General features: G+C 42.7%; 1 protein-coding gene across 2 annotated transcripts; it reads right to left on the bottom strand.

Moving 5' to 3' along the window:
- Positions 1–905: 905 nt before the first annotated feature.
- On the bottom strand, positions 906–11,736 carry asrgl1 (asparaginase and isoaspartyl peptidase 1). Of its 2 annotated transcripts, none has more exons than XM_020934748.2 (7): positions 11,629–11,736; positions 9,279–9,468; positions 8,357–8,499; positions 6,598–6,752; positions 5,769–5,890; positions 2,551–2,661; positions 906–2,312 (listed from the first exon to the last, which is right to left on the bottom strand). In XM_020934748.2, the coding sequence occupies exons 2-7, from the start codon at positions 9,463–9,465 to the stop codon at positions 2,098–2,100; spliced, it is 933 nt and encodes a 310-aa protein (XP_020790407.1). In that variant the 5' UTR covers positions 9,466–9,468; positions 11,629–11,736; the 3' UTR covers positions 906–2,097. The 2 variants fall into 2 exon arrangements, with proteins under 2 accessions (XP_020790407.1, XP_020790408.1); XM_020934749.2 differs by having other exon boundaries at positions 11,368–11,715.
- Positions 11,737–13,987: the final 2,251 nt, after the last annotated feature.

The following is a 13,987-nucleotide window of genomic DNA, read 5'->3' as shown; positions in this document are numbered from 1 at the left end:
CTCTGTAATAGAGTCATCTGATCTGTGTGGATACTTTTACTCCAAGTGCATCTTTAAAGTGCACGTGCAGGTTTGGATGATCTTCTCATTTCTGCTGAAGTTACATTAAAGTTTTACACAAATCAAGAAGAAATTTGTGAAGAAAAGTTGAAAACATGTTGAAAATGACTGGAAGTAGAGTTCTGTTTTATAGAGTCCCACAGTGATGACATCACACTGGGAGAATTCTGTCCAAAAGTTCACCACAATTTACACACGCACACACACACGCACACACACACACACACGCACACACACACACACACACACACACGCACAACGCACGCACACACACACGCACACGCACGCACGCACGCACACACACACACACACACACACACACACACACAAACGCACGCACACACACACACACATACACACAAATATTTTTTTTCTGATACATTAAACATGGATTTAATGAAATAAAGGTGTTTTCTTATATGTTCACATAAACTGTCACATAAACCCGTGTACATTAGAGTGTAGACCCAGTGCATAACACGACAGGTTTGGTAACAATTATGCAATTCCCTATTGTGATGTCACCATTTCCAACCAGGAAGTCGCTTTTAAAACCTAAAACAGACAGATTAAGAAAAAACAACAACTTAAATATAATGATCTTAACTGTGTTTTAGTAAAATGAAAGGTCATATGGACTTTACAGGAGCATGTGTCTTCTCGGGCTGCACACTGGAGCATTGTGAGACAGGACACATGTCTGTTCGAAGTGTCACAGAGAGAGATTACTGCCAGACCACTGTCACAACCATTTCATTTATAATAAAACAAACAAATGATATGGTTCCATTCACATGTGAAAATACAAACTGAACAGAGACAAAAGAAGGACTAAATCTTGGGTCATGTTGTAAAACAATGAATAAAATGAACTTTATTTCATTTTTGATGAAACTTTTGAAACTCTTAGTTAAGTTACAAAACAGAGTCCAGGACAGACGTTCTGCTATAATCCAGCTCCTCACGTCTGTTTGCACCATCTAGTGGCGATCAGACATTACTACAACTTCCCTTGGATTAAAACAGCACTTTTATTCCACATGTTTCTGCTAATCTACAAACACGCTCCAGTCCTGTACACTTTTATTTCAGAGACAAATGAAACAGAAACAGAGAAAGAAAGAAGAATCAAAGAAAAGCTGTAAACTTCACATTTCTAAGACTTTAAACACATTTGTGCTTCAATGCAGTCATCATGTTTCCTACAGATACTGATGACTTCATCATTCTACAAAAGCAGCAGTATTATACAAGAATATAATATAAAACATCATCAAATGTACAAATCCACCTCTTAAAGGACTCATTTTACACTATTTTCTGATCTGTGTTCTAATGTTGTTTCCTCATCACAAACACCCCTGGAGTTGTGTTTTGTTTCATTCACAAGTTCTTCGCTCAAACAGAAAACACTCTGTTCCACCTTGTGATGTCATGTGGTAATACAGGAAGTGCTCCACTGTGTTTTTAAACTCCACACCTTCAATAGAATCAGTTGGATTACTTCAGCCCTGGAATCTCTACTGAACAAAAGGTAAAAGGCAGCCTCATGACATCACAAGGTGGAACAGAACATTCTGAGCTTTGGAGACGTAGACAGACTAATAATAAAGTGTTACTCAAACGTGTGAAGGAAACAAAACACTACTCAGGTAGGTACGCAGGTCTGTTTTTGAGGAGGGAACAACATTATAACCTGACTCAAAGCTCACAAGAGTCAAATTTTGTGTAATATAGAATCTTTAAGCTCAAATGTCAGAATACTCCACAATTATTTGATCACAGTTGCAAAAAATTCAGTAAAAATACAAAATTAAAGTTAAAATATGTTGTAAAATTGTGTTAGTGCAATCCACTCCCAAAATGATCATATGATTTGTTGTCTGCAGATAAAATGTCCTGATTAAAACCTGATTGGTTCATACTTCTTGATGGGAGTTATAGCAGCAGGAGTATTATAGTATTAGTATTTAGTAGTACCAGTAAGAGCAGTAGCAGCAGTAGTAGTAGAGGTAATCGTAGTAGTACTGTCAGTCCTCATAGCTTTTGCACGATGGGCTCGGTGAAGTGTTCTCCTCTGTATAAACCCCAGTGCAGCGTCTGGTCACATGCTGCGGCCCAGGCCATCTGATTGGACGAGAAGCGAGCGGACCACTCTCCCTTGGTATCCACGGTGACGACCCCTCCCAGACCCACCACCCGGCTCTTCATGTGAGACAGGCCCAGGTCGCTCGCCTCCTCCACAGACCTGCCTGGAACACCACAAATGAGTCAGATACCCTAACAATATCCAATATCCCTGTGTGTCAGATTGTGTCAGATGCCCTCCCTATGTCTCAGATTGTGTCAGATGCCCTCCCAATATCCATTATCTCTGTGTGTCAGATGCACTCCCTGTGTGTCAGATTGTGTCAGATGCCCTCCCTGATTGTGTCAGTGTGTTAGATGCCCTCCCTGTGTGTCAGATTGTGTCAGATGCCCTCCCTGTACCTTGTTCCATGTGGTAGAGGATGTGTCTGGCCAGGACCACCTTCAGGATGGCCTCTCCGTGTCCTGTGGTGGAGACGGCTCCCACCGAGTTATCAGCGTATCCTCCACTTCCTGTACAACATACAACATACAGAAGAATACTTTTACTGCAGATACTGTACATGAGAATACTACTACAGTACATTCAAGTGTCAAATATATGTGCGTATCCCCTACTGCCTGACAGATCATACAAACAGAATCTTTTCAAAGGGCCCATACTATATTCATTTAATGTAGTTTCCTCATCACAAACAGCCCTGGAGTGTTTTGTTTCATTCACACATGTTTAACACACAAACCTGCACATTTAGACTGTGTTCTTTTCTCAAACAGAAAACAGCTGGTCTCACTTTTAATGCAGGAAGTGCTCTGTTGTGCTTTTTTATACAATACATCTTCACTATGGTAAATGGTCACATTTTAATGCAGCTCTTTTCCACCTTCAAGGCACTCAAAGCTCTTTATTACAAGGAACCACTCACACATTCGCACACAGTCATACACCAGAGTACACACACACTGTGGGTGAGTGGATCTGACCACTCAACCAATGTTTATGTCAAGAGCAGGATTCAAACCGGCAACATTTGGAGGACAAACGCTCTACTAATTGAGCTACTGTTGCCCTACTAGAATTTCCAGTCTCTACTGAACTAAAGGTAAACTACTGCTTCATGACATCACAAGGTGGAACAGAGTAGTCATCAGTATTGGATGGGGACATACTGAACATTTGGAGTTAAGCAACAAATCTGTCAGCTGTTGTTTGGACATCCACAATTATTGAAAAGCACAATGTTCAAAAGTCACTGTGCAGTCACTCAATATACTGAGGGTGTAATTACATCTTTGCTCCGCTAGAGGGCAGACTAATGCTTGTGACAAAACAAGTAAACTAATGATGAGAATAAATACTGAAGTAAAGGGAAATTAGTTCATAAATCTGGTGTTTTCAAAGGACAGACACAAAAATGGGACAAACTAATTTGGATCTGAAGGAGCTGCAAGAAACACAAATGTTCAAATAATTTCGTACTGTCACATAAAGTCACTTTAGACTCACTCACAGCGACCACAACTACAGGGTCAGCAGCTTTTACACAGAATAAAAGACATGGAGACACAGGGAGGGCATCTGACACACAGGGACAACTGATTTCAACTAACTTCAGACTTTGTGACTATTACAGACTGATTTTGGCCAAGAACATCTCATAATAATTAAACTTGTATTCACACAAAGCTGTTCAGTCGTGATTTTTAATAAATAACAGTTACATAACACAACTGGATCTCTTGTGTAAGAAGTGAACTGTGTTTGAAGGAAATAAGCACCATTTTAAAATATTGAGTATCAGCAGATCCTTAAAAAAATCTAAAAAATTATTCCTGAATGTGAAAATATACAAACTTTTCTGGTGGAGGGTCCGTCAAATGATTTTCTTAATGAAGATGTTATTACTGTGTCTATCATCATGGAGACCAAACCAGACCAAGTTCCAGGTTAGATCTGTGGAGAGGCGACCCCACTCTCATTCAGAACGTCTGTTTTTCTAGGTATTTTTGAGCTATGAAACCACCTGTAGTTGAATAAATGTAAAGCAGAGCTGTTTAATTTCACACTGTGGAACATTCCAGGCAAAGCAGTGACATCTCCATAGAAACAAGAAGGTGACAAATACCCAACCAAAAAGTTTAAGATTAACAAACCAGAAACACAAACTCCCACCATGTTCTTACTAAAGCAGAGTGTTTTCTTAAAGACAAACTTGTGATGTTTAGAGTCCAGTCCAAAGTCAACCATTAACTCCACAAACCTGACTCGGACCAAAGGACAAATCGACTCCAACAATAATCAATAAAACAATAGGATTACATCACAGCAGATTTCTGATGAGCACAAATTCCACTGAAACTGCAACACAAGCTTCAAGAAGAGCTATTTTCCTTCTATGGGGTATTAACTGCTAACACATATTCACATCATCATGTTCCCTTTTATTGTTTTGAAAATGCATTCACTGGAAGCAAAGTGTTCACATGCTCTCCCCTCCCTTTGCTCTCTAAGTCACACTAAGTCACTCCCCCTTCAGGGCGCTATCAGACACAATCAGCGTGCATCCCACTAACGAAACTACCTCACATGACTTGTTGCGTATAGTTCAGAATCATGTGTTTGTGTATTTATGGTGAATAGGCTCTATCCACCCTTATATCACAAACCAGGAAGACGTTTGGAAACATGTGATGAAAACTTCCGGTGTAGTTCCCGACACTGGACTCACCAACTGACTGTGATCAAACCCACTGAAGTAAATGTGATCAGAGGTAAAATGAAGACTGCAGACGTATGTGCTGTTTGGAATCATCTGGAATTTGTCCCTCATCTCTTCTAATCACATGTACCAGTGCACTCAGAGTTGTGTGTCAGTGGGGAAATGATGAAAACTGAGGTATGGTTGGAACGGTTGATGAGCCGAACATAACGGAACACTACAATGACATGGAGAAAAAGAAAACTGGGACATTTTCAAATTTTTCCTATCTTTTGTCAAACGTACTCCTGCAAACAGAGCCCAAAGGAAGTTGTCATAGTGTTTCCAAACGTCTTCCTGGTTTGTGACAGAAGCCTATTGTGGTGTGGAAGCATGGGTGATGGAGGCTTGTGGGTGGAGCCTTGTACGGGGTTGAATAGGACCTGGGAGAGATCACTAAAATACTTAGACATTCATGAATGACATCTAAGATTTGTGATTTAGAGTTCAAACTGAAAAAATAAACTAGAGTAAAAGTGAGATTGCTCCTCTCTTCAGTGTGTTAGTAAAGATGTTATGTACACAGATGTAACATAATGTAGGTGTAGAGGAGTTAAAGGCACTGGAGCTTATTTTTTCTTATTAAAAGTGAAAAACAGAACAGAACTAGTTGATTTGAAACAGTTTGCTGTGGTCCAAAGGTATTTCTCATTTACCTTATGCTTGACAGCTACAGAAAAAGTAAATTCTGATAACTGGAAATGTTGGGTCCTACTTGGACGACTGAGGGATTAAGCTGACATCTAAGAGCTGCTTATATAGTATACTAGTACACTGTATATACTGGGCAAGACTTTGCTCAAACACATGGAAGAACATTGGGTAGAGGTCCTGTAAAAGTAAAGCTGCAGAGTTACGGACCGATACAAGGCGTGTCTCCCACTCGACCCTCCATCTTGTTCAGGATTCCTCCAGTGGAAGTGGCACAGGCAACGTTTCCCTCGGAGTCCACGGCCACTGCTCCAACTGTGCCCATTTTACCCCTGAAAACAGAACAGAGGAGAGAAGAGGGTCAGAGGAGCAAAGGGGAGGGTCAGAGGAGCAGAGGGTCAGAGGAGAGTGTCAGAGGGTCACGGGAGAGGGTCAGAGGGTCAGAGGAGAGTGTCAGAGGAGAGGGTGAGAGGTCAGAGGAGAGGTCAGAGGAGTCAGAGGTCAGAGGGTCAGAGGAGAGTGTCAGAGGGTCAGAGGAGAGGGTCAGAGGGTCAGAGGAGAGGAGAGGGTCAGAGGAGAGTGTCAGAGGGTCAGAGGAGAGGGTCAGAGGGTCAGAGGGTCAGAGGGTCAGAGGAGAGGGTCAGAGGGTCAGAGGAGAGGAGAGGGTCAGAGGGTCAGAGGAGAGTGTCAGAGGGTCAGAGGAGAGTGTCAGAGGGTCAGAGGAGAGGGTCAGAGGGTCAGAGGAGAGGGTCAGAGGTCAGAGGAGAGGTCAGAGGGTCAGAGGAGAGGGTCAGAGGGTCAGAGGAGAGAGTCAGAGGGTCAGAGGGAGAGAGGTCAGAGGGTCAGAGGAGAGGGTCAGAGGGTCAGAGGAGAGGGTCAGAGGGTCAGAGGAGAGAGTCAGAGGGTCAGAGGAGAGGGTCAGAGGGTCAGAGGAGAGAGTCAGAGGGTCAGAGGAGAGGGTCAGAGGGTCAGAGGAGAGTGTCAGAGGAGCACAGCAGAGGGTCAGATGGGGTAGAGGACGGTGCAGAGGAGGAGGTACATTTGGCACTCCACCGGGTTGGCTCCTGGCGCCTGGTTCTTCCTCCACCGGGCACGGCTGTACTCTGTGATCAGGGACTCGGTGGGCACTTCCTGTACGCCCATCTGCCGCGCAAATGCAGCAGCGCCCCCTGCTGTCAGACACACATGGCTCGTCTGGAGAGAGGAGGGACACAGGACACCATTTTACTCTCTGTTTTCTGCTTACACTTAGGACCTTTTGAGTCGTCAGGACTGTGTGACAAACATGCACTTGTTACATTATTCTCTAATGTCGTTACCTCATCACAGACAGACCTGGAGTTGTGTTTTGTTTCATTCACACATTTTTAACACACAAACCTGCATATTTATACTGAGTTCTTCTCACAAACCAACAGTCTGTTCCACCTTGTGATGTCATGTGGTAATACAAAAAATGATCCACTGTGTTTTTAAACTCCACACACCTTCACTAGAATCATGATTGTGAATGACTAAAATGATTATTTCAATCCTCTACTGAACTGAGGGTAAAAAGAGCTGTTAACAACATTAGTGACAATATTATAACATGTCTAAAATCTCACAGGAGTCAGTTTGACAGAATACAGGACATTTAAAGGAGTTGTACCACATTTTTTCATATAATTAAAAAACAAAGTGCACAGTCCGTAGAAGATGTGCCAGACTGTTGTGTGCTACTGTTTTGTTGAAGTTGGTGATATCAGGTGAAAGGAGCAGGAAGCAGGAAGTAACAACAAAATAATGTTATGGATTTGATTAAAACAGCACAAATGAAAATATGGCCGATCGTGGAGGGGTTTGTACTGTGATTGTGGAGGGGTTTGTACTGTGCTTTCACAGTGAGTACCTCTTTATAAACAACATTATTCAGAAATGTATGCTTTTTCTTAGTTTCTTCATCTAGCGCAAGAATTTGAAGTCTATTTGATCTACCAACTCTGCTGGTAGCAACATAGAACTGGCCACGGCTGAAGAAATCTCTTGAACAGAAAACCCCTACCTGCTGGTTTTCTGCTGATATCTTTGGCATTTTTTGCCCTAACAACATGAAACTTGGCACCGCACACACCCGCACCATTAGGATGACACTCTCCAAATTTGAGATCAGTGGTGGTGTGGTTCGAGAGTTATGTGTGGAACAGGCAAACACACAGACAGACCTTCCTCACATTATAGATACAAGTCTTGATTGAGGAGCAAATATCCCACATGTGAATGGACCATTATATTTACCACAAAAATCCAAATATGACTTTAATTATTGATAATTTGCAGATGTCATCAACATTCTATGGGGCTGTGAAGATACCTGAAGGCACTGCTCTGTCTGAAGCTCTGTTACTCAAGTTAGACTTAATCTGATCTTTATTTAACATAAACTGACCACAAAGAAGTGATTTAGTTGGAACCACAACAAGTGACCTGATTAGTGCTTTAAATGAACCTCTCTTTGTGCGTTTTCAGACAATCTTATTAATTAATTAATTAATTAATTTTTTTTTTTTTACATTTTTTGCTTATGCTTGCATTGGGTCACCATGGCTGAACATTCTGTCCATGGAGATACTTGTAAAACACCCCCAACGTGGTATCACTAGGTGACTAATTCTGCTTTTTAAATTTTGCTCATTGAGATTCAGGTCCAAAACAACATCTATGTTTCCATTATTCCTCCTGCCTCTACCAGGGACCTTGTAGCTGTGAGGCTGAACTGCTAAACTCTCCAGGTCCATGTGCTTGAGTAGAGTCTGTACCTTCTCCATGACCAGGCGTGCCAGCTTCACAGGGTTAGCGATGTTTGAGACTGCAGACACTGCTCCAGACGACAGGTCCCTTCCGTCCATCACCAACGCGTCCATCTCCACCTGCCCCCCAGCTGTGAGCACCGAACCCCGACCTGAAAACAACCAGAGGAGGGGGAGTCAGCCACACCTGACCCCACCTGACCCAGCCCAACCACACCTGCCCCCACCTGCCCCCAGCTGTGAGCACTGAATCCCGGTCTGACAACAACGGGAGGAGAGGGAGTCAACAAGGACCTCAAGTTTTCATCTTAGCAGCTCCTTTTAATCTTTTGTTGAGTGATTGTCAATTCCAGGACCGAAATCATCCAGATTTAGGAGTTTAAAAACACAGTGGAGCACTTTCTGAATTACCGCATGACATCGCAAGATGGAACAAAGTGTTTGTCGTATTGTTGTAAACACAAAACACTTAGATCAGTTTCATTTGATGTGTCTCTGCACTCACCTTAAGCTCAGGTGTGTAACAATGAAATGTGCTGATAACACAAACACCACACAAACACAGGAGAATCCTCAAGAGGAGTTTGAATGAAAAAAAACTGACAGCATCTTCTCTGTCAGGAGAAATGAACTAAAATCAAAAGATTTTTCACAGTGGCTTCAGAAAGTGCTGCCATTATTCAACCTCGTGATTGTGATAAAGGCCATCATGTTTTTTAAACATTATTCCCTCATCAGAAACATGCCTGCAGGTTTTAGATGTCATCCATGCATGTTTGAGTAATTTAGCGATCTCTCCCAGGTCCTACACTACACTACAACTTGACAAACCTGTTGTGATTGAGCTATGAAGGAGGAGTGACTTAATAACAAAAGACAGAAGTCACATATGCCCTCGATTAATTCTCATCTCATGTGTTGTGTCTCTCACCGGCGTTGAAGTGTGGGTTGTCCTCCATGTTGATGACCGCCTCCACCACAGCGTCCACACTGCTGCCCCCTGCTGTAAAGACGTGGTAACCCGCCTTCACCGCAGCACAGACTCCGCCCATCGAGCCCTGAGCTCGCTCAGACGGGATGTGCCCCGCGCCCCCATGGACCACCAGGACGGGACGCATCACCTGTCAATCACATGTACACCTGTCAGTCATATACACCTGTCTACGGTTGTCAAAACTATCAAATCAGATGCTAAACCATATGAGGACACATGAAAAGAAAGTTCTACCATTTCATGAAGGTCACATTCTATTCCTTAGTATCAAAAGGAATATCGAGTTTGAAGTTAGTTTGAAATGTTTGTATCATAACAACACTACACCTGTCAGTCATACACCTGTCAATCACATGCATCACTCCAAATGAGCTACACTTATTACATCACCAGGACGTCAGAATAAAGATGCATTATGGACCTTTTCCTACTACTACTACTTACTACTACTATTACTACTACTACTACAGCTAATAATACTGCTAAAACTGCAACAACTACCTCTACTACTATGAATACTACTATTACTACTACAGGTAATACTACTGTTGAAACTGCAACTACTACAACTACTACTACTACTACAGCTAATATTACTGCTAAAACTGCAACAACAACAACAACAACAACTACTACTACTAATACTACTACTACTACTACTGGTACTACTACTATTACTACTACTATAACAGCTAATACTGCTGCTAAAACCGCAACTACTACGACTACTGCTACTATGACTACTACCACTACTAGTACGGCTGCTACAACTGCTGCTAATACTATTACTACAGGTGATACTACTGTTAAAACTGCAACAACTACTTCTACTACTATGAATACTACAATTACTACTACAGGTAATACTACTGTTGAAACTGCAATGACTACTACTACTACTACTACTACTACTACTACTACTGTTACTAGTACTACTACTACAACTACAACTACTACTGCTGCTACAACTACTACTACTACTACTACTACTACTGTACTACTGTTTATACTACTACTACTACAGCTAATACTGCTGCTAAAACCACAACTACTGCTACTATGACTACTACCACTACTAGTACTGCTGTTACAACTGCTGCTAATACTATTACTACAGGTAATACTACTGTTAAAACTGCAACTATTATTTCTACTACTACTACTACTACTACTACTACTACTACTACTACTACTACTACAACTACTACTACTACTACTACTACTACTACTACTACTACTACTACTACTATTGCTGCTGCTGCTGCTAAAACAACTCGCTCCTGGAAGATCTCATGTCCTCCAATGTTAAGAGTATTTCATGGTTTACATTACATTACATGGTTTCATGGTTTACATTTACAGCACAATCAGACAAGCTACACAATCATTATTACACATTTTACACTGTGCGGTGGCTGAGCTGCCTGTACTTTGAAAATGAGACGAGATATGAAAAATGAACTTATTATGATGTTCTAATCCTGGGGTGGGAAGTTATTTTTTTCCATGGGGCCACATGAGAAACAGAAAATATTGTGGAGGCCAAAATGCTTCATTCAATTCTGCACAATATGAATTGTATTTCTTTATAAAACTCAGTAAATAGCATTGTTTTGATGAGCTGGTAGTGCCCAGGTCTGTTCTAACCTGACGTAACCCTCACATCCTTCACTCGAGTATTAGACTGGGACACACAGACTGGTGCCACAGTGAAGAGGCGCGGCTTTAGAAACAGAAAGTCAACCAACCTGTTTGTGTTTTAAACCGTTTCAGATCAACAATGCGATTTACAAACGAAAAAAACGTACAACTATTACAAATGCAGGCCTGTTTACTTGGAAAAGCACGATGTGTCTTTATTACGCCTGTATTACACAGACACACCTGTAGCCCACTGCACACAGCGCTGCACTGGGCCTATTTCAGTCATAACACCAACAATAACAGCGATTAAAAATTAAAATGCAAATCATTTATTGAGCCACACGAGTCCGAGTCTACCCAAATGCGTAAAGATGTCACGCACGTGTAGAGTTTTCTTGCAGGATCACGCGCTCTCCGCAGGAATGACCTACTTCTGGAGCAAACGGAGCAGTCCCGGTAAACAGAGGACCACTGACCGCTAAACAGAGCACGTCCTCGGTAAACGGAGGTGCAGTCCCCGATAAACAGAGGGCCAGTGACCGGTAAACGGAAGAGCAGTCCCCGGTAAACAAAGCAGTCCCCGGTAAATAAACGACCGGCTGCGTGAAAACAACGCGGTTAAAACGTGGAGACGTGGACAAACCGTAAAATGATCAAATCGTGCGCAGTCTGGAGGTTATAGTCCGGTTAGGAGGAATAAACTCTGAAAAATACTGAGGTTGCGAAAACATAGAAATACGACAAGTTTCCGTCAATAAAAGACACTTCTGACACAAACCGGAAACTACAAAATAAAACCAAAATAAAAGCCCGATTTAAGTTGGAGTTAAAGTGAAGTGTTTAGAGCCGGAGCTGCCCGTGGTGCTGAAGTGACCGTGTGAGCACAGAAAGTACAGATAAATGAACATTGCTAACCCGTATTAAATATTTGTATTAAAACACTCTACATGATCCTGGTGTCTTTACGACACTATTTTTGTCTGTTAATAAATTCTTGTTTCTAATATGGAACTCAGCTCCAAATTCCTCTCCATAACTGCCGGCCTCGTGAGCTTCATTTGACTGGAGCTAGACTCTGTGGGTGACGTCACACTATCTTAGTCCACTCCTTTATATAGTCTATGGGAGTTACCCGTGTGGTCGTTGTAAAACACATGTAACAGGTTTTGATGCTTCTGTAATTTGGACTGTATTTGCTGTTATAATAAAACACCTAAAGCTACGTTAGTTTTGCCTTCAGTACTTGATGACATCACACAGCACTGCCCCAGTGTTTCTGATACAAACACCTGGCTGCAGGGGCGGAGTTTGAAGAGTAGACGCCTGTTAGACCACCACACTGATTTTGGTCACAAAGTTCTGCTTTTATGATATGAACACATTTGACTCATTTATGACTAAAAGGTATTTCAGCTTGAACAAAACTCAAAACAACAGGAATCAGACGAGCGCCTCGGTTTGGTTTTGGCACCGGAGCTGTCCCTGGTGCTGAAAGAGAGCAGTGTTGGGGAAGTTACCTTAAAAAAGTAATGTTTTCATCGTTTTTAATGTTACTCGTTACTTTTTGTTGGTAAACTCCATTTAAGGCTAAATACTGCACGAGATCGAGAGTCGATAAGAACCTTAAGGAAGGTAGAAAAGAACTTTGCAGAGAGAGTTCAAAAGGACCTGAAAGTGTTCAGAGGTGCACGGGTGAGGTGAGTCTGTCCGGGGGAGGGACGGCCGCTCGGGGCGGGAGTATCCCCTCGCGGGACTTCTCCCCAGGTGTCGCCCCTCCCCATTTCCTCTGAGGAAGGCACAGGATCTCTCCGCTCCCCGGGGCCGTGCATACCCGCTGCGCCCTCTCCGCCCGGGCGGGGACGGGCCCCACTGCTCTCACTTGTCTTCCCCAACTGTCCCTCCCCAAAAAAGTCCCGCTGCGGGCCGAAAAGATTTTCAGTAATAGCGCATTACACAGTTTTTATCCCCAAAAAGTAGTTACGTCACTCTAACGCGTTAGAGTACAGAGTACTCTTTGTAACTTTGTAACTTTGTAACGCGTTACACCCAACACTGAAAGGAAGAAACGCTAAATGTGCTTTTTTGGCTTTATTTGTTGTGAACATTTTGCAACATCAAAATAGATTTCAAACTATGTAGTGAAGATCTGTGACTTCTGCAGTGAACCCGCTGGACTCCAAAGACTTCTAACGCTGTAAATCAAGGTTCTAAAAGCCTCATCACAAACACACCTTTTTTATTTTATTTTGTTGAACACACAAACTTGCAGATTTTCTGCAGCTTTTCTTTAAAAGAAAACACTCTTTTCCACCTTGTGATGTCATGTGGTAATACAGGAAGTGTTCCACTGTGTGTGTCACACACCTTCACCAGAATCATTTGGATGATTTCAGATCTGAAATTGCCCTGTTAACTTGAAAACTACCACTTCATGACATCACAAGGTGGAACAGAGCATTTTGAGCCTTGGAGATGTGTAAAGTGTTACTCAAACATGTGTGCTGTTTAAGCTCACAAGAGTGAGTTTTGCGTATCCAGGACCTTTAAATAACCTCACTCAGGTGTTGGATTATTTAATAAGATAAATTCTGCAAAACTGTCACCAAGAAAAAAAATAAATAAAAAATCACATTTGAATTCAAACCAGAGCTAAGAGTAAAAACGTGTTGTAATGAAGCTCATTAGGCTCCAGAGAGACGAGTCACATTCATAAATCCGGTTCCGTGGAGTTTTATAAGAAGCGTCCCCAGTGCGTGCCGTAGCGTGTCGTGAGCGCGCTCCTCATTCTGAAATGCGCGCCCCCGCCGCAGGAAGCACCGTGCGCGCGCTCGGAGGGGCTGCGGTCCCATTGACGGTCCGTCTCCTGGCAGCACCACCAACCACCATCTTCACCAGAGCCGACCCAACCCGAGCTCCATCCGCGGGGGAAGCCAGGCGCCGCGTCCGACCCAAAGAGCTCCTTCTCCGGTCTCCAAAACCTGGGACTTACCGCTGCTGACGGA

The sequence above is a fragment of the Boleophthalmus pectinirostris genome, unplaced genomic scaffold (assembly GCF_026225935.1).
Source record: "Boleophthalmus pectinirostris isolate CB_2022bp ecotype Guang Dong unplaced genomic scaffold, ASM2622593v1 HiC_scaffold_5, whole genome shotgun sequence".
Lineage (NCBI taxonomy): Eukaryota > Metazoa > Chordata > Actinopteri > Gobiiformes > Gobiidae > Boleophthalmus > Boleophthalmus pectinirostris.
This window is presented reverse-complemented; position numbering and strand designations above follow the sequence as displayed.